Raw genomic sequence first — 21752 nt, 5'->3', positions numbered from 1 at the left:
AATGCCGAAGAATCCCTCTGGAATATCAATCGCCTGGAAGCCCGGGCAGTTCAGCTGGCATGCTTGCAGTTCAGCCACAGACTGCGGGTTCAAGCGTTTCGCATGATGTTGGATAATGCGACGACGGTGGTTTATATCAATTGCCAGGGAGGAACCAAAAGCCAGCAAGTGTCGCAGGAAATAGACCAGCTTATAGAATGGGCGGAAGGTCATCTGCAGATTATCTCGGCCTCTCACATTGCAGGAAAAGGCAGCGTAAGAGTGGACTTTATCAGCAGGGAGAGTCTGGACCCAGGGGAGTGGGTGTTGTCAGCCAGGACATTTCAGCTGATTGTGGATCACTGGGGCTTTCCATTCCTAGACCTGCTGGTGAGTTCTCACAATGTGAAAGTTCCTCGATTCTACAGTTGCAGGAGAGATCCATGGTCCCTGAGAATAAATGTTCTCGTACAGGTCTGGCCGGAAGACAGATTGCTTTATGTCTTCCCTCTGTGGCCCTTGCTGGGCAGGATAATTCTCAAGATCGAAGGCCACAGGGGGCTAGTACTCCTGGTGGCGCTGATTGGCCCAAGCGTCTGTGGTATACAGATTTGCGAAGACTTCTGGTGGAGGTCCCCCTTCGCCTTTCACTGCATATGGATCTGTTACAGCTGGGACCGGCTCTTCACGAGGATCCAACTCGGTTCTGTCTTACAGTTTAGCCCTTGAGAGGGCTCGCCTGTTAAAGCGTGGTTATTCCTCTACAGTGATTGCCACCTTACTCCACATACGGCCCGCGTGCAAGAGGTCGCTCCCGGACCCCCGCTGGACTTTTGGCAAGTCTTGTGGGGGTCAGGAGGCCCCCCCAAGCTGGCCAAAAGTCCCTGGGGGTCCAGCGTGGGTCCAGGAGCGATCTCCTGCACTCGTGACGTCGGGTGCCAGGAACCAAAATGGCGCCGGCGCTACCTTTGCCCTGTCATATGATAAGGGCAAAGGGCCACCGGCGCCATTTCTATTAACGCAGCCGTGGCCAGAGAGCGGGAGATCACGCCGGGACCCCCCCACTGGACCCCAGGTAATTTAAAACATTTTGGGGGGGTTCGGGAGGGTGGGGGATTTGTTTTAAAGGGTCGGGGTGGGTTTTAGGGTTGTTTTGGTGTGCCGGTTTTCCCGCCCTCCCCCGATTTCCGATTTTTTGACGATAAATCGGGGGAATTGCTATTGTATCGTGGCTCTAACGATTTTTGACGATTTAAAATATATCTGACGATTGTTTTAAATCGTCAAAAAACGATTCACATCCCTAATGCACACATTTCCCCAATACTTCTAATTTCAAGAATAATCCTGAATCTAAGGAGGGACAGAGCTATAAAGATTCTTATTGCCCCAGTTTGGCTGAGGAAAATTTGGTTCACATTCCCTTATTTTGCTGGGCCCATTTCAGTATTTGAATGTCTTTCTGAGTTTTTAAATTCAATTAGCTTATTTGAAATCAGAGGAAAGATTTCTTACCTGAAATAAGTGTTTTTCAAAATTATATTTTTTTGCAGTCTCACAATTTGCCATCTCATATTTAAAGAGGTATATGCTCTGTTTTCTTTAGATTTAGTATAGGTAAAATTTAGTTTGTTTTCAATTTTTAGAGCAAATGATTGATGGTTAGTAGGCAGAAGTTCTAGACTTTAAACTTGGGAAGCTCCTTCAGCAGCACACAGGAGATCAGGTGTGAATCCATGAAATGACTGCCTTTTAAACAAGAACAATTGAGCATAAGTAATGTGTTCTTTTCATGTAAGCTAGGAGGTCAAATAATTTAAAATATGGAATGAATAGGTTAATTTGAAACCCTTATCTAAAGTAAACTAGATGTGCTATAATGGATTAAACAGGTATAGTTTGGATTCTTAGGATTTAAAGTTTTTTGTTTTGTTTTGCATTTAGATGTAAGAAGTGGGTGGAGAACTGTCGAAGAGCGGATTTAGAGGATAAAACAGCAGACCAGTTGAATAAACACTATAGACTATGTGCCCAACACTTTGAGACTTCAATGATTTGTAGAAGTGTAAGTATAACTGAATTAGAAATGACTTGTGCCTCATATTAAAGCACTAACATCTATTCTCACAGCAAGAATAAATATTATTGTGATTAGGAGGGAAATCTTTATGAAGCCAGACAAGAACTTCCTGGGATGCTTTTCAAGCAGTATCTAATGGTGGTATGTGAACCTAATGAAAGAAAAAAGAAAGGACACCAGAGCCCCACAGACCACTTTCTTGGTTTCCAGTTAATCAAGTGGAGCCTTTAGTTGTAATCTAAATACTAGAGTTTCAATTTAATGTGTGTTGATTGCTTTTAAACATCTGCATAATTGTTACTGAATTAAATACCCTTGCACTAAGGAATAACCTTTTGAATAAATATATTTCTTTATGGAAAATGTATACCATTGTACCATAAATATAAAGAATTGCACATAGGTACAAAAAGGCCAACAAATATTTGAATAATGCTGTTAACAGAATCTTTAGACCAGCAGTGCGCCTAATAGAATAATCTATCCTCCATCACACCTCTTCCCAACCCCCATACAGCCAGCTGAGGTAAAATATTCAGACAACCACCACCTATATTAACATAAAATATTCTGATATTCAGAGACATAAGATATGCATGCTGGTTCAGATCAAGTTCCATTGAGCCCAACATACTTTCTCCAATGGTGGCCAGTTCACATCTCAAGTTCCCGGCAGATCCCAAAATGTAGATCTATTTCTTGTTTCTCACAGAGATAGCAATGGCTTTGCTTAGTCTACTTGCCTAATAATGTTTTATCCCAGGACAAGCAGGATGCTAGTCCTCGCATATGGGTGACGTCACTAATGGAGCCCTAGTGCGAGAAAGCTTTCTGTCAAAGTTTCTAGAAACTTTTGACTGGCACTGTGGTGCCACTGAGTATGCCCAGCATGCTATGATATTCTCTGCCACAGGTGTCTCTCTTCAGATAGGAGCCGTTAAGATTCTCTCAACATACTTTTTGACTGCAAAGTCAAAGTTTTCTTGATATTCTCTTTCACAAATCTCTCGGGGTATTTTCTTCACCGGCTGGTGAGTACCTCTCTCTTTTTCCTTCCTTTTGAAGGAAAATTTTTCCTCTCACGAATTCTCATTTCTTTTCGACGGCTGTCGACTGGAAATATGGCTACAGGATTTAAAAAATGTCCTGTATGCGCTTGAAAAATGTCTATTACCGACCTGCACATCGAATGTGTGCTGTGCCTCGGAGAAAAACATGAGATAAGTAATTGCCCACAATGCGCTGAGATGACGCCGAAGGGCCGCAAAGCTCGACTGGAGAAAATGGAACATCTGTTCTGTCTTCAGCTCATCCCATCGCCTTCGACATCATCGAAGTCGTCTCCAGCCGGAGCGACTAAGCGCCTGTTACTTAAAAAACCCTGCCCGGGACCGTCGGGGGATCATTCGTCGCCTTCATCGTCTTCGAAATCCATCGAACCTCAAAAATCAAAACACAAACATCGACATCGACGACCATCGATGTCTGAACCCGCTCCCCAGGAACCATCGACGGCAAAGCGGCCATGGACAGAGGAAACATTGGCGCCTGGGCCTCATCCTCCGTCTTCGATACCTGATCCTCTGCAGGGCTCTGCACCAGATCTTACACCTCAGCCTCCGCCACCGCTTACAACTGCTCTGGTACCATCAGTTGTAACGCCGGAATTGTCTGATATCATCAGACAAGCGGTATCACAGGCTTTCATGGAACAACAATTGATTCCGACGGGCTCGTCGATGCCGATGCTCCCAGCACCGATGCCGGCAACTTTGCCGATGCCGGTGTCGACGTTCACACCGAGGACAAAAGGTGACTCGATGTCGACACCAAGAATAATAACTGCGTCAACATCGATATACACACACCTGCCATCGACCTCTTCGACATCGATTCCGATGTTACCGCCGACGGCAGTTTCAACACCAAGGCGACCATCTTCGACATCGACGTCGATTCCTACTGCTATTCCATCGACGCAATCGCCACTGGAAGAGCCAGAAGTTCAAGATCTAGCTTTCTTCCAGCGTCTACTACAAAGATATCAGGATGTCATCGACACTTTGCCAAAAAAAAACAGTGGAACAGACATCTCCATTACCGTCTATCGATGACCCATTACCGGGTCCATCAGGAATACATCTGCCACCCAAATCCACCACAAAATCTCCTTATAGAGATGATGAAGAAGATTCTTGGGATAACCACGATACAGACACGTCTTCTGAGGACTTCATGTCGGAACCTTCACCACCGGAACCGAGAAAAAAGTCCCCACCAGAAGACCTGTCATTTTCCACCTTTATCCAGGATATGGCAGACACCATTCCTTTTAAGTTGGAAGCAGAGCAAGACACTAGACAGCACATTCTAGAGGTCCTGCAATTTGTAGATCCACCCAAGCAAGTTTTGGCATCCCAATTCATGAGGTGCTCTTAGATCTCCAACACCAGATCTGGGAACATCCATCTACAGTTTCAGCAGTAAATAAATGGGTGGATTCAACTTATCTGGTACAGACAGCACCTGGTTTCCAAAAGGCACAACTACCACATCAATCAGTGGTAGTTGAATCTGCCCAGAAAAAATCAAGGTGTATCCGCCCTCACTCCTCAACTCCCCCGGGTAAGGATCACCGCTTCCTCGATTCCTTGGGAAGAAAAGTGTATCAGGCTGCAATCCTAAATTCCAGAATCTCTGCATACCAGTTATACATGACACAGTATCAGAGAGACTTATGGAAACAGATGGAAGAATTCACAAATTCTTTAACTGCACAGTTTCAAGAACCAGCACAGGCCATAGTGAACAAAGGCCTAGAAGCAGGGAAACATGAGGTGAGAGCGGCTTATGATAGCTTTGACACTGCCTCCAGGACTGCAGCTGCTGGGATTACTGCTCGCAGGTATGCATGGCTCAAGGCCTCGGATCTCAGGCCTGAGGTCCAGGAAAATCTTGTAGATCTACCGTGTTTGGGAGATAACTTATTTGGAGATAAGGTCCAAGGAGCAGTCCAACAGCTAAAGGACCTTACAGAAACATTACGTCAGCTGTCCCAAATGCCTCAGGATACTTCCACACAACCTCAACAACGCCTACCCCGGAGGGAACCTAGGCGTTCTTACTACAGGCCACGACGATACTACTCCCAAACTTCCAGGAGTAGATCTACTAGGCCACAACAACAACGCTCTCAAACAAGACAACCTAGAGCTCCTCGCACGCAACCTCCGCCTCAGTCAGGCCCAGTGGCGGGGTTTTGAGATTCAAACCAGAGAACAAGCCACACCTTTAAATCCTCAAACACAACTTCCAGTGGGGGGAAGAGTATCCCACTTTTACACACACTGGCAAACAATAACAACAGACCAATGGGTACTCTCTATAATCGCCCATGGTTACAAACTAAATTTCCTCTCCATTCCACCAGATTCTCCACCGAGTTTCTGCCCACAGCAAAAATCTCAGCTAACTCATCTACAAGCAGAATTATCCGCCCTTCTGAGAGCCAAGGCTATCCAGTTAGTACCTCAGACTCAGCAGGGCAGAGGATTCTATTCACGTTACTTCCTCATTCCAAAGAAAACAGGAGGCCTACGTCCCATCCTCAACCTCAGAAATCTCAACAAATTTCTAAAGAAAGAGAAGTTCAGGATGGTTTCTCTAGGCACCATGCTCCCACTTCTTCAAAAAGGAGATTGGCTTTGTTCTCTGGACCTTCAAGATGCTTACACTCACATCCCAATATTCCCTCCTCATCGCAAGTATCTGCGCTTCATGGTAGGTCATCAACATTTCCAATACACAGTACTGCCATTCGGACTCGCCTCTGCTCCCAGAGTTTTCACCAAATGTCTGGCAGTAATAGCAGCACACTTGCACAAACAAGGTGTCCATGTTTTCCCATATCTAGAAGACTGGCTCATCAGAAGTCAATCTCACCAAGGAGCAATAACTTCTCTCAACCAAACAATTGCTCTACTTCACTCCATGGGTTTTCTCATCAATTATCAAAAGTCCCATCTCACACCGTCTCACCTGCTCCACTTCATAGGAGCAGAACTGAACACCGTCCTTGCAAAGGCCTTTCTACCCGAGGATCGAGCAGAAACGTTGTCCTTGTTGGCAAACTCGATTCACTCAAAGACACAAGCAACAGCTCATCAGTTTCTAACTTTACTAGGCCACATGGCCTCTACAGTTCACGTCACGCCTCTAGCAAGGCTCGCCATGAGGGTAACCCAATGGACTCTAAGATCACAATGGATCCAAGCCATTCAACCACTACATTCTTCAATCCAAGTAACCCACCAACTACGTTCCTCCCTTCTCTGGTGGGTAAACAAGGACAATTTACGCAAGGGCTTACCATTCCAACAACCAGTCCCACAGATAACTTTAACTACAGATGCATCCAACTTTGGTTTGGGGTGCTCACATAAACAATCTCCAAACCCAGGGTACTTGGACAAAACTCGAAGCAACTTTCCAAATCAATTTCCTGGAGCTTCGAGCTATACGTTATGCACTGCATGCGTTCAAGGACTGCCTTTCACACAAGACTGTTCTCATCCAAACGGACAACACAGTAGCCATGTGGTACATCAACAAACAGGGAGGTACAGGTTCGTATCTCCTTTGTCAAGAAGCTGCACAGATTTGGGATTGGGCCCTAAACCACTCAATACTTCTCCAGGCCACTTATCTGGCAGGCATTCATAATGTAGTGGCGGATCGACTCAGTCATCAGTTCCAACCACACAAATGGTCACTGGATCCCTCAGTAGCGACCAGGATATTTCAACGTTGAGGTCAACCAACAATAGACCTCTTTGCGTCACATCTGAATCACAAAGTGGACAACTTCTGTTCTCTACATAAACAGAAGAACCAGCCAGCCAAGGACGCCTTTGCTCGCCCTTGGAACTCAGGCCTACTATACGCGTATCCTCCGATACCGCTCATAACCAAAACTCTAGTGAAGCTACAACAGGACAAGGGATCCATGATACTCATAGCCCCATATTGGCCTCGCCAAGTATGGTTTCCCACACTTCTAGACCTCTCGATCAGGAATCCAATTCGTCTGGGAATAGCTCCCACTCTCATAACTCAGGATCAGGGTCTGTTGCGCCATCCAAACCTTCAATCCCTATCCCTGACAGCATGGATGTTGAAAGCTTGACTTTACAACCACTCAATCTTTCAACCAATGTATCTCAAGTGCTTATAGCTTCACGTAAACCTTCCACAAGAAAGAACTATTCTTCAAAATGGAAGAGATTTACTTTGTGGTGCAGACAAAACAATATTGATCCTTTTACTTGCCCCATCACTTCTCTACTAGACTATTTATACCATCTTTCAGACTCTGGTCTCCAGACTTCGTCAGTAAGAGTACATCTCAGTGCAATCTCAGCTTACCATGACAGGATAAGAGATGCACCAATCTCCACTCAACCTCTTGTCAGTAGGTTTATGAGAAGGTGGACTCAACTTAAACCACCAATTCGGCCACCAGTCACAGAATGGGACCTGAATCTGGTATTAACAAGACTTATGCATTCTCCTTTCGAACCCATAGATTCCTGTGATCTCCAATTTCTCACATGGAAGACTCTCTTCCTCATAGCTATTACATCAGCTAGAAGGGTTAGTGAGTTACAAGCACTTGTAACATACGCCCACTACACGAAATTCTTACATGATAGGGTGGTTCTCCGTACACATCCAAAATTCCTTCCCAAAATAGTAACGGAATTCCACTTGAACCAATCCATAGTTTTACCCACTTTCTTCCCAAGGCCCCATTCTCACCAAGGAGAAACAGGCTTTACATACCTTGGACTGTAAACGTACCCTATCCTTCTATTTAAACCGCACGGCAGTCCACAGGAAATCCAATCAACTTTTTGTTTCTTATGATCCAAACAAACCAGGGAAAGCAGTGGGTAAACATACTCTATCCAATTGGCTAGCAGATTACATACAGTTTTGCTATGAAAAAGCAGGCCTTCCTCTCCAAGGGCGAGTAAAGGCACATTCAGTAAGAGCAATGTCAACCTCAGTAGTACACTATCGTTCAGTGCCAATCCTTGACATATGTAAAGCAGCAAAATGGAGTTCTCTTCACACCTTTGCAGCTCATTACTGTCTGGACAAACAGGGACGACAAGATTCAGCATATGGTCAATCTGTCTTAAAGAATTTGTTTCCAGTTTAATCCCAACTCCTTCTACATCCAATCTACTGTGATCTTCGGCTGCCTCATTTTCAACAACAATACTTCACTGTTGTTTCACTACAAAATGACTCAGCCTCTAGCTTGCTAATTACCCATATGTGAGGACTAGCATCCTGCTTGTCCTGGGATAAAGCAAAATTGCTTACCTTGTAATAGGTGTTATCCCAGGACAGCAGGATGTAGTCCTCACGAAACCCACTTGCCACCCCGCGGAGTTGGAACACATTCCTTTTCTTAGTCTAATTTTAGCTAATCCTTATTGCTACATACAAGACTGAAGAGAGACACCTGTAGCAGAGAATATAATAGCATTCTGGGCATGCTCAGTGGCACCACAGTGCCAGTCAAAAGTTTCTAGAAACTTTGACAGAAAGCTTTCCCGCACTAGGGCTCCATTAGTGACGTCACCCATATGTGAGGACTACATCCTGCTGTCCTGGGATAACACCTATTACAAGGTAAGCAATTTTGCTTTATGAACTTTTCCTCCAGGAAGTTTTCCTCCAGGAACTTGTCCAAACCTCTCTTAAATCCTGCTATGCTAATTGCCTTGACCATGTCCTCTGGCAACAGATTTCATAGCTTGTTTGTTTGTTCGGTAAAAAAGTACTTACTACGATTTGTTTTAAATCTGAAGGTGGTTAGTTTCATGGAGTGTCTCTTTATTTTAATATTATTTGAAAGGATAAATAGCTGTTCTTAATTTATCTTTTCCACCCCACTTATGATTTTATTAACCTTCTATCAGTTCCCTTTTCAGCCATCTCTTTTCCAAGCTGAAGAGCCCTAGCTTCTCTATTGTTCTATTGTTTTATCTATTTATCATTTTTACTGTTTTATTGTTATATTGTAACTTTCCTCCTTTGAGTTTTTTGTAAACCGGCATGATGTGTTTCACGAATGTCGGTAAATAAAAGTTAATAAATAAATAAAAAATAATAAATAAATAAATAGAGGACCCATTTCATCCCTTTACCATTTTTGTTGCCCTTCTCTGCATTTCTACTACTTCTGCTATGTCTTTTTTGAGATGGGGTACACCAGGGATCAATGCAAAGGCAGCTAGTAAGCAGAAATTAGAGTTCTTGTATATTAAAAACAAAAAAACAACAAAAACAAATAGCCAGAAGTTAGAAGTAAGCTCGGAGCAGTGTATACCTAAGTAAAAAGGTTGAAAAGTTCAGTTCAGTTACTCACCTTTGAAAGGTATTGAGGTAGTGTGATTTGGTTTGATTAGGTACCAACATTTGTTAATCAAGAGAGCAGTGAGTCACTCTGGTTGACTAACTGAAGTGTTAAGGTTGTGTGTTTGATTTGATTAGGTACCATTATTTGTTAATCAGCAGTGAGCCTTCCACATAAACCAAGCCATCAGTCTTTCTGTGTGCTTCTCAAAACCACACAAAGAAGAGTGGGAAAAGTGCCTCCATACCCTGGATTGTAAATGAGCCTTGGCCTATTACAAGAGCATAGACTATCTTCACAACTATTAATGTCATATGACCCAATTAGACTGGAATTGCCAGTAGTAAAATGTGCCTTCTCAAACTGGATTACATCTTTCATACAGCACTGTTATGCTTCCAAGTTGCTTTCCTTATTTCATCGAGTAAAAGCACATCAAGTGAGGAAAACAGTGGCTTTCATAGCGCACTTGAATAACGTACATGTCACAGACATTTGCAGAGTGGCCACCTGGTCATCCAATCACACCTTCACCTCCATTACTGCCTAGATAATTTGACAAATGCAGACAGTTCCGTGGGACAGGCAGTATTACACCAGTTAACTTCCATGTAAAGTGCTGTCCACAGAGGAGTTCAGCTTGTTTAAAAAAAAAAAAAAAAAGACCAGATATTGCTGGCAACATGCTCCATGGGACTCCCCATGGAGCATGGCTAATTCAGCCTACTTATCAACAGAAAAAAAAAAGAAAGTTTGTTACCATAAATGGTGTTTTCCATACGTAGCAGGATGAATTAGCCATGCAGTCCTGCCCTCCTCCCTGGACAGCATTTTTCCTTTCCAACCTAACCCCTAGACTGATCAAAATGCTATAAATGTAGCAGAAATAGCATCTGCAATTTGGAAAAAAAAAAAAAGTGTAGTTAGGATAATTGCCCTGCTCCCGCATTGCATAGGTAATTTCTCCAAGATGCGATACCGGGAAAAGGTTTTTATCGCATATGCCGTGAGAGAGACTTAACATAGGCATCAATAAGTCACTCTCTATTTATACAACTGTAAGAGGGGGCTCTTTTACCTCAGCATGGAGTTTGGGAGGCGATAGTTTTACATACACAGTAGGAGATACGAAAGGAAAGTACACTCACTGAAGATTTTCTGTCATTTCAATTAATGAAAGGTACAAGAGGAGTGGATTTGGATAATGCACTCTCTACATAGCTTCCTCTTGTACCTGGCTGTGGGCCTCAGAAGTCCAGGATGACTCGTTGATGTATCTTGTACAGGAGAGAATTTCTTCAGAGATAGGATGAAGGAGGCAGTGGCACAGATTGGGTACACTGTGCAACATTCCAACAGCTCTCCACTGGCACTCCAGACCTGGCCTCCTCATCTAGGAGGCACCAGAGAGTTGGGCAGAGAAGGCAATTTTTCCAACCAATGAGGTGCTGTCCTCTGCCACCTCAGTTCCATCAACAGCAAACCCCACATACCCATCCATGGCAACAGCAGGCACCAAATCCCCAGACAGAAACTCAACATCTGGGATGGGATTTTTACTATATCACAGAGAACTTAGCTAGCATCCCAGTACCCCTGCTGGAGGATCTTCCCATTGGAGACAGGCTGCAGTTTTACGTAAACCGGTGGCCCAGTGTAACTTCAGGCACAAGGGTCTTATGCATTGTCAGAAGAGGGTACAGATTTATGGGTATTCTGCTGAATCACCCACTGGATCTCAGGTGGGAATCACTTGACTCATCAGGAACTGCTGCAAAAGGAGCTCTTCTCTTTCTTACAGGCCAATGCAGTGGAGCCCATTTCACCAAGAGAAAGAGGGTGGGGATTCTGCTCCAAGTACTTCCTGATTCCGAAGAAAACAGATATTCTGTCTCATCCTAGATTTAAGGGCTTTGAACAGGTTTATCAAAAGGAAAAGTTCAAGATGGTTTCCTTGAGCACTTTAATCCCCTTTCTATGCTCTCTCAATCTAAAGGATGCTTACATCCAGAGATTCCTTGGTCTCAGGAAATATCTCAGATTTGTTGTAGGAGACTGTCACCAAGACTGTCACCTCCAGTATTGCGTACTGACGTTTGGCCTAGCATCAGTTCCATGTGTCTTCACCAGTTGCCTTGTCTTGGTTAAGGCTCATTTATGCAAGCTGGGGGTGCATGTGTATCCCTGTCTAGATGATGACTGGTTAAGAGCACATCTCAGGTAGGAGCAGCAGAGTCTGTGCATGACCGTCCATGTTATGGAGTTATTAGAGTTCATTATCAACTCCTCCAAGTCTCATTTGAGCCCATTACCTCAATTGGAGTTTATTGGAACTCTGCTAGATGCAATTCGGGTGAAAGCCTTCCTTCTGCAACAAAGGGCAATCGTTCTGATGCTGCAGCGGAAGGTTTCCACATAAGTTAGAAGATATCAGCATGGGACATGTTGAGGCTGTTGGGCCTCATGGCATCAACTGTACATGTAACTCCCTTGGCACACCTCCATATGAGGAGAGCTCAGTAGACTCTCAGGTCACAGCGGCTACAGGCACAATCAGGACCTATGGAACAAGCATCCATTTCACGCACTACTCAGGGACTCCTGTCATGATGGCAGGACAATTCCAATTTAGTCGGGGGTATTCCCTTCCATTTTTTTCATATTCAAATTTTCCTTACAACGGATGTGTCCAACCCGGGCTGGGGAACTCATGTAAAAGGGCTCTTCACACAGGGCTTCTGGTCTTATTGGGAGAAGTTCTATCAGATTAACTTCCTAGAGCTCAGGGGTGATCCGGGATACTGTAAAGGCTTCGGAAGTTGGTTGTCCAACAAGGTCATCCTGATTCAAATGGACAGCCAGGTTGCGATGTAATACATCAGCTGTCTAGGAGGATCATACCTGGCTGGTGTGGAGAATGTTCTGGTAGACAAAGTTGGTTCTTAGAACCCTCACAGATGGTCCCCGAACTGGGGAGATGGAAAATTAGATATTTTTCCAGTGTGTCACATCAGTAGATCTGTTTGCATCCCCTCAGAACAGGAAGAGTCCCACTGTTCTTTTTCAGAAAGAGGGGGGCAGAGCAAACTAGCCTCAGACGCCTTTCACTCATTGTGAAGATTCTGAAGCTCAGAGAAGACAAGGGAACTATGATACTTGTAGCCTCCTTTTGGCCATAGAAGATCTTGCTCTTGCTCCTTTATTTATTTATTTATTTATTTAAAGGCTTTTATATACCGGAGTTCATGTACTAGTACATACCACTTCGGTTTACACAGAACCAATGTTAACAAGGCTAACTTAGTAGGAACTTAGAACTAGAGGTAAAGGAGAGAACAGGACCAAGTGGTAACAGAACAATGTAAATAGCTAAATAATAAATACAAATTCTTACAATAAATACAAATGATTACAGATTACAGACATCTCCTTGGGGAGATGTCCAACAGGGAGCCAATCAGACTGGAGACTTCCCTAGACCTCATCACTCAATATCAGGTCCAGTAGCAGGATTCCAACATCAGGTCCCTAGCGCTCACAGCCTGGATATTGAGAAATTGACTTCGCAACCCCTTGATCTAGCTGAGGTTGTGGCTTGGGTTCTTTTGGCTTCAAGAAAGGATTCCACTAGAAATTAAGAACATAAGAATATGCCATACTAGGTCAGAACAAGGTTCCATCAAGCCCAGCATCCTGTCTCCAACAGTGACCAATCCAGGCCATAAGAACCTGGCAAGTACCCAAAAACTAAGTCTATTCCAAATTACTGATGCTAGTAATAACAGTGGCTATTTTCTAAGTCAACTTAATTAATAGCAGGTAATGGACTTCTCCAAGAACTTCTCCAATCCTTTTTTAAACACAGCTAACTAACTGCACTAATCACATCCTCTGGCATCAAATTCCAGAGTTTAATTGTGCACTGAGTGAAAAAGAACTTTCTCCGATTAGTTTTAAATGTGCCACATGCTAACTTCATGGAGTGCTCCCTAGTCTTTCTGTTATCCGAAAGAGTAAATAACCGATTCGCATTTACCCGTTCTAGACCTCTCATGAGTTTAAGCACCTTTATCATATCCCCCCTCAGCCGTCTCTTCTCCAAGCTGAAAAGTCCTAACCTCTTTAGTCTTTCCTCATAGGGGAGCTGTTCCATTCCCTTTATCATTTTGGTTGCCCTTTTCTGTACCTTCTCCATTGCAACTATATCTTTTTTTTAGATGCGGCGACCAGAATTGTACACAGTATTCAAGGTGCAGTCTCACCAAGGAGCGATACAGAGGCATTATGACATTTTCCGTTTTATTCACCATTCCCTTACTAATAATTCCCAACATTCTGTTTGCTTTTTTGATTGCCGCAGCACACTGAACCGATGATTTCAATGTGTTATTCACTATGACGCCTAGATCTCTTTCTTGGGTGGAGGCTCCTAATATGGATCCTAACATTGTGTAACTATAGCATGGGTTATTTTTCCCTATATGCATCACCTTGCACTTATCCACATTAAATTTCATCTGCCATTTGGATGCCCACTTTTCCAGTCTCACAAGGTCTTACTGCAATTTATCACAATTTGATTGTGATTTAACTACTCTGAACAATTTTGTATCATCTGCAAATTTGATATCCTCACTCGTCGTATTTCTTTCCAGATCATTTATAAATATATTGAAAAGTAAGGGTCCCAATACAGATCCCGGAGGCACTCCACTGCCCACTCCCTTCCACTGAGAAAATTGTCCATTTAATCCTTTCTCTGTTTCCTGTCTTTTAGCCAGTTTGTAATCCACGAAAGGACATCGCCACTTATCCCATGACTTTTTGCTTTTCCTAGAAGCCTCTCATGAGGAACTTTGTCAAACACCTTCTGAAAATCCAAATACACTACATCTACTGGTTCACCTTTATCTACATTACAGGTACCTCTTCAACATCCTCTTCAGTAAACACCGAAGCAAAGAAATCATTTAATCTTTCTGCGATGGCCTTATCTTCTCTAAGTGCCCCTTTAACCCTTCGATCATCTAACGGTCCAACTGATTCCCTCACAGGCTTTCGGCTTCGGATATATTTTTAAAAGTTTTTACTGTGAGTTTTTGCCTCTACAGCCAACTTCTTTTCAAATTCTCTCTTAGCCTGTCTTATCAATGTCTTACGTTTAGCTTGCCAACGTTTATGCTTTATCCAATTTTCTTCTGTTGGATCCTTCTTCCAATTTTTGAATGAAGATCTTTTGGCTAAAATAGCTTCTTTCACCTCCCCTTTTAACCATGCCGGTAATCGTTTTGCTTTCTTTCCACCTTTCTTAATGTGTGGAATACATCTAGACTGTGCTTCTAGAATGGTATTTTTTAACAATGACCACGCCTCTTGGACATTTTTTTCTTTTGTAGCTGCTCCTTTCAGTTTTTTTTCTAACAATTTTTCTCATTTTGTCAAAGTTTCCCTTTTGAAAGTTTAGCACTAGAGCCTTGGATTTGCACACTGTTCCTCTTCCAGTCATTAAATCAAATTTGATCATATTATGATCACTATTGCCAAAATGTTATTATGCTTAGTAGTAAACAAATTCATGCTTAAGATCAAAACGAGTTCATTCTTATTTTAGAAAAGTATAGTTGTGCTGATATTCATTTAATCATGAGGTTGTAATGGAGGGCGGTGATGATTAGTTGATTCTTTGGGTGGTTTGATATGCTTTGTTGAACAACCAAGTTTTTAATTCTTTTTTGAATGTTTTAGGTTTTCTTGAATTCTGAGTTTAGTTGGGAAGGAGTTCCAAAGTTTTGGGCTACCAAGGGATATCGCTCTATTTTGAGTAGAGGTGAGTTGATTTGAGTGCGTTGGTGGTGTTTTTAGGAGTCCTTTATTTGCTGACCTCAGGTTTCTACTTGGGGTATGGAGTTGTATGTAGGGGCTTAGCCAATTTTTCTGTTCTTCATATACGGTTTTATGTAGGATGGAAAGGACTTTATATTCGATCCTGTATTTTATTGGCAGGCAATGAAGTGATATGAGGGTTGGGGTGATGTGGTCATTCTTTTTGGCACCTGAAAGGATTCTTGCAGCTGCATTCTGCAGGATTTGGAGAGGTTGAATGGTGTTTAGAGGTAAGTTGAGGAGTAGAGAGTTGCAGTAGTCTATATTGGAGAATATTAATGATTGCAAGACTGAACTGAAGTCATTATTTGAGAGAAACTGTTTTAGATGACGGAGTGTAAGTAGTTTATGATAACTGTGTTTAATTTTTGTTGATATATGGTTTTTAAATGAAAGTTCTTTGTCAATTATTACTCCAAGGTTGTGGGCATGGTTGGTTGGAGATAAGCTTGAATTTTGGTTCATGAGATTTAGAGTCAGTGTATACAGAGAGTTTTTTCTGTCAAGTACTATTAATTCAGTTTTGTCAAAGTTGAGGATGAGTTTTATGTTTAGTAATTCCTTGATGCTGTTTAGGTAATAGGCAGTTAATTTATATGTTTCTTCAATTGATTTTTTTATTGGAATTAAGATTTGAATATCATCAGCATAGATGAAATGGGTTAGATTCAGATTTGTAAGGAAGTGGCATAGTAGGAGAAGATAAATGTTAAAGAGTGTCGCTGAAAGGGTGGATCCTTGGGCAATTCCGGTGTCTAAGTTGATTTTCTTTGATAGGAAATCATTAAGTAGTACTTGGTAGGATCTTTGTGACAGATAGGAGGAAAACCATTGAAGAGTTGTTTTGTTAGCACCAATTTCAGAAAGACGATTAATCAGTATAGAGTGGTTTACAGTATCAAATGCTGCTGATAAGTCAAGGAGGATTAGAAGGTAACTTTGGCCTTTTTCAAAACCTTTGAGTACGAAATCATGCATGGCAAGTAGTTAGGATTCTGTGTTAAGCTGTTTTCTAAAGCCAAATTGAGAAGGAAGGAGGATGTTATTTTCATCAAGGTGATCAGTGAGTCGAGTATGGATGATTTTCTCAATGTTTTTTGCAAAGAATGGGAGGTTTGATATGGGTCTGTAGTTCAGTGGATTTTCTGGATCTAGATTATTCTTTTTTAGAATGGGTTTGATGATGTCCGATTTTAGGCTTTCCGGATAGTTTCCTTCAGTGAGGGAAAGGTTTACAATTTTTGTTATTGTTTTGGTGATTGATGGATCGAGATTTTTTATTGCTGTTTTGGGAATGGCATCAATAGTGTGTTTGGCTGGGTTCATATTTTTGATGATCATTTGGGTTTCTAAGGAAGATGCTGTTTCAAAGTTGGACCAGGTTTTTGTTTGAATGTTCAGTAGTTTCTGGTCTTGAGAGTCATTTTTTAGGTTATTATTTATGAGTAATTTGATTTTTTCATTAAAGAAATTGGCGAAGTCATCACTGCTGATCTTTGATGATAGTGATTGATTGTCTTGAGAGGTTTTTGTAAGGGTTTTTACTATGTTGAAGAGCATCTTAGGGTTTTGTTGGTATTTGGACATTTCTTTGGAGTAGAAGTCTTTTTTTTTTTTTTTTTTTATGGATGAGTTTTTTTATATTTGGCAAGTTGTGATTTGTATGCGTATAGAAGTGTAGTTGTTTTGTTTTTTCTCCAGGATCTCTCTATTTTTCTGAGTTTCCTTTTTGCTGCTCTGATGTTTTTGTTGTACCAGGGATTTTGATTTTTTGTTTGTTTTATTATTTTTGTTATTATGGGATTTATCTTGTCTGCTATAGTTTTCATGATGTTGAACCAAGAAGATGTTGCATTTTCTATGTTTGATAGATCAATATTTGTTATTTCAGTCTGCAGATTTGTTTGAAGGGTTTCCATGCAGAAAGGTGGACGATAGGAGAAGGTTTTGGTGGTGGTGTTTTTTTTTTGTTGAGCATTTATGATAAGAGAATAGATTTGTGTGGATGATAGAATGGTCTGACCATGGAATTTTAGAAATCATCGTTTGGTGATTCGACCAGAACTTGGTATAGACGAAGATTAGGTTTAGTGTGTGACCTGCCTTGTGTGTAGGGCCAGTGATAATTTGATTGAGACATAGAGATGATAGTGCATCAATGATTGATGAGGATGCAGGTGATAGAGGGGTAGAGTCCATATGTAGGTTGAAATCACCTAGAATAATTATAGGTTTGGTAATAGATAGTTTGGTCAGAAAAAAGTTAATAAGTGGTGAGCAGTTTTTTTCGAGAGTGTTGGGGGGGGGGGGGGGGGCCAGTATAATAGGCAAATTTGTAAGTGTGGAGAATCAAATAATGCAATATCTAGAGGAGAGCAATTGCTTGTTGGAATTGGTTTCAGTTGTAGATTTTTTTTTGGAGATGAGCATTAAGCCTCCTCCTTTCTTTTTTGGTCTGGGTAAAGAAAAAGTTCTATAAGAAGAGTTGTTGATTTGGTTGATTATTCAGTGTCAGTGTTTTTTGCCGAAGTTTCTGTGATAGCTATAAAGTTTGGTTTTTCATCTTGGAGAAGGTCGTTGATGATAGGAATTTTTTTGATTATTGATTGAGCATTAAAGAGTAGGAAGGAGAGTGTAGATAGTTACAGAGTAAAGTGTTGTTGTTGTGATTAATCGTTGTGTGTTGATTTTGAGATTTGTTTTAGATTTCATACCTTTTACTTTCCAGTTGTTGTTGGAGTTTGTTCTGTTTCTGTTGTCTTTGCATTCTGATGAAGGTTGATGGATTGCCATTTTTCTTTATGTTCAGGGTGTATTTGGAGATTATATATTGCCGGCACTTGGGATTGCACAAAGGGGATAACCCCTTTGTTGCGCCCCTTCGGCGCGCGATGCACGACGCACAACGCCTGGAGGTGTCGCTGTCTTAGCGCTGGGGCGCGCCTAAGTCACTCTGGGGGGCGTGTCCAGGGCTCTCTCTGTTTCCCCTGAATTCACAGCGAATTTCAAAAAGGCACTTGCCTTTTTATTTATCTCCCCCTTTTTTATCTTTAAAAATTTTTTTTTTATTTTTTATTTTTATTTATCTCCCCTTTCTCGTTTTCTCCCGGGTATATATGTTTAGATCTTTGTTTGCCCAGTTGGCCATTTTAGTATCTTCCCTCTGGATCAACTCTAATTTATATTCTTTAGAAAGTGTGGTCTCCAGAATTATACACAATACTCCAAATGAGGTCTCACCAGAGACTTTAGAGTCGCCATTACTGCTTTCTTTTTCCTGTTTGCTATCCCTTTTTTTATGCACCCAAGCATCCTTCTGGCTTTTGTTGTCTTGTCTACCTATTTGACCAACTTAAGATGATCAGATTTCATCAGCCCCCCCCCCCCCCCCCCCCCCCCAATATTCCACGCTTGTTTTGTGGATGGAAGAATTTCATCCCCAATAATGCTCCCTTGGGTTTTTGCACCTAAATACATAACCCTGCATTTCTTTTTTAGCATTAAGATTTAGTTGCCAAACTCCCACCCAAACCACTTAAACCACAAAACAACCTAATGCTTCTAATTGCTCCCAAAGGGGTGAGCCTCTTTGGTATGCCCCTTAATGACAATCCTGCCCCCAGGCATGGACCCTTTAAAGCCACATGAGATGACATTCCACTTCCCTCAATTCTTTTGTCTTTCTCATCCTTGTTCCCTTCTTCATGTTTTCCACTATCTTTACTTCCATACTTCCCCACCATTTGTGTACCCTTTTCTCCCTCCTCCTTCCTCCCCCCCACAGCCCTACATACCTCTAAATCTTCCCTCTCTCAATATCCATCTTTGAATATTCCCGTTCCACCTGCCCACACCTTCCACCTATCCCCCCTGCTGCTGCAGTTTCCAAGGTAGCCGTGCAGCCAAACTGACCATGATTTAGATGATTTAGCTGAATTAGATGCAATAATGAAAGTTTCACCCACTTTACATTATTCAGGAATTAATTCCCCATTACCACAGAAAAAACAAAAGTCAAGGAAAAAGTGATTTACAGTGGGCTCAGGTAGGATAAGACCTGTGAACCACAGACACCCATTCTCAACAACTGTGCAGCCCACAAGTCTACCCCCCCCCCCCGCCCACACTCACACAGGGGCATTAAGAAACTAAAAAAACAACAGGATTACAGTGGGCTCTGGTAGAATTAGACCTGTGATGCGAAGACACACACTGTATCAAGTGCAACAAGTTCAAAAAGCCTTCTCTGTATTAAATACTGAAGAAGTTATTGAGAAAAAGATTGAAGTGTTATCTGAAAAGAGAGAAGAAACCCAATACATACAGAAATTCCATAAAACAATCAGTAACCAAAGGAAAAAGCTCATTGTGCTGGGTGACTCTGTCATCAGAGGCACTAATCTTTACCCTTGCACAAATGCAAAGGGAAAGGGTGAAGTGGATAACAAAATTCAACTAAAGTCACAAAAGGAGTCCAGGAAAAGCAGTAACCTGAACGAGAAAAGCTGGAAAACTATGAGCACAAATGCTTGTAGTTTGGGCAATAAAATCCCAAATCTGCAAGCCCTAATGGTGGAGGTGAACTTGGACGTTGTTGCTGTCACGGAGACGTGGTTCACGGAATCTCATGATTGGGATACTGCAATACCGGGCTATAACGTGTTAAGGAAGGACAGAGAGGATAGGAAAGGGGGGAGGAGTGGCTCTTTATGTCAGAAACAATATCCAAGCATCTGAGCTGCAAAGAAGATGGGGCAATGAAGAAGCACTATGGGCTGACCTAAAAAAAGATGATGGGGCATCCATTTTAATTGGAGTGGTTTACAGGCCTCCAAATCAAAAGGAAGAGCTTGACAGAGATCTGGTTGTAGATATCCAAAAGAAAGGAAAGAAGGGAGAAGTGGTGATCATTGGAGACTTTAATCTGCCGGATGTAGACTGGAGAATCCCTTCTGCAGAATCTAACAATAGTAGAGAAATAGTGGATGCTCTGCAAGTGGCTCTGTTCAAACAAATGGTAATGGAACCCACGAGGGAGGGAGCTATGCTCGATTTAGTGCTCACTAATGGAGATAATGTGTCTGATGTCCAGGTGGGGGCCCACCTCAGCACCAGTGATCATCAAACGGAATGGTTTCATATCACAAAAAGGATACAGAGAAGAAGCACGAAGACCCGAATTTTGCAGTTCAAAAACACGGACTTTGATGAAATGGGGAAGTACCTGGAGGAAGAACTAGAAGGCTGGGAGAACAAGAGAGATGTGAAACAGTGGACCAAACTAAAAGGAGCAATTACCAAGGCAACTAATCTATATGTTAGGTTTCATTTTTCTTTTCTTTACTTTTCTATCTGGTTCTCAAAGGAAATGGCTGACAAAATAAAGGCTAAAAGAATAGCGTTCAAGAAATATAAAGGATCACAAAGGGAGGAGTACAAAGAAGAATACTGGGAGAACTGAGGAGACAAAGAAAGTAATCAAGACGGCAAAAAGTCAAGCGGAAGAAAGGATTGCCAAAGAGGTAAAGAGAGGTGACAAAACATTTTTCAGATACATCAGAGAAAGGAGAAAAGTTCAGTGGTATAGTGAAATTGAAAGGTGAAAAGGATCAATGTATGGAGAGAGACGAAGAAATGGCAGAAATATTAAACGAATACTTCAGTTCGGTGTTCACTAAAGAGGACCCTGGAGAAGGACCGTCGCTAGTTAACAAGAAACTGGAGGGGAGTGGAGTAGATGTAACTCCATTTACAGTAGAGAATGTATGGGAAGAGCTGGGGAAACTGAAAGTGGACAAAGCGATGGGGCCTGATGAGGTTCATCCCAGGATACTGAGGGAGCTCAGAGATGTGCTGGCGGGTCCGCTGTGTGACCTGTTCAATAGATCTCTAGAAACGGGAGTGGTGCCGAGTGATTGGAGAAGAGCGGTGGTGGTCCCGCTTCACAGGAGTGGGAGCAGAGAGGAGGCTGGTAACTGCAGACCGGTTAGCCTCACCTTGGTGGTGGGAAAAGTAATGGAGTCGCTTTTGAAAGAAAGAATAGTGAACTATCTACAGTCGGAAGAATTGCTGGACCAGAGGCAGCATGGATTCACCAGGTGAAGATCCTGTCAGACAAATTTGATTGACTTTTTTGACTGGGTGACTAGGGAATTGGATCGAGGAAGAGCGCTCGATGTCATCTACTTGAATTTCAGCAAAGCTTTTGATACGGTCCCGCACAGGAGACTGGTGAATAAAACGAGAAGCTTAGGAGTGAGTGCTGAGGTGGTGGCCTGGATTGCAAACTGGTTGACGGACAGAAGACAATGTGTGATGGTAAATGGAACTTACTCTGAAGAGAGAGCAGTGTTGAGCAGAGTGCCTCAAGGATCGTTGTTG

General features: G+C 42.3%; 1 protein-coding gene across 1 annotated transcript in view; it reads left to right on the top strand.

The window, feature by feature from the left end:
* Window positions 1-21752, top strand: part of THAP12 (THAP domain containing 12) — an 88231-nt gene that overhangs the window by 15824 nt on the left and 50655 nt on the right. Inside the window, exon 2 of the mRNA XM_029602157.1 lies at window positions 1924-2044. Within this exon, the coding sequence (XP_029458017.1) occupies window positions 1924-2044 (121 nt within the window). The remainder of the gene's footprint in view (window positions 1-1923; window positions 2045-21752) is intronic.

The sequence above is a fragment of the Rhinatrema bivittatum genome, chromosome 5 (genome assembly GCF_901001135.1).
Source record: "Rhinatrema bivittatum chromosome 5, aRhiBiv1.1, whole genome shotgun sequence".
Classification (NCBI taxonomy): Eukaryota; Metazoa; Chordata; class Amphibia; order Gymnophiona; family Rhinatrematidae; genus Rhinatrema; species Rhinatrema bivittatum.
This window is presented reverse-complemented; position numbering and strand designations above follow the sequence as displayed.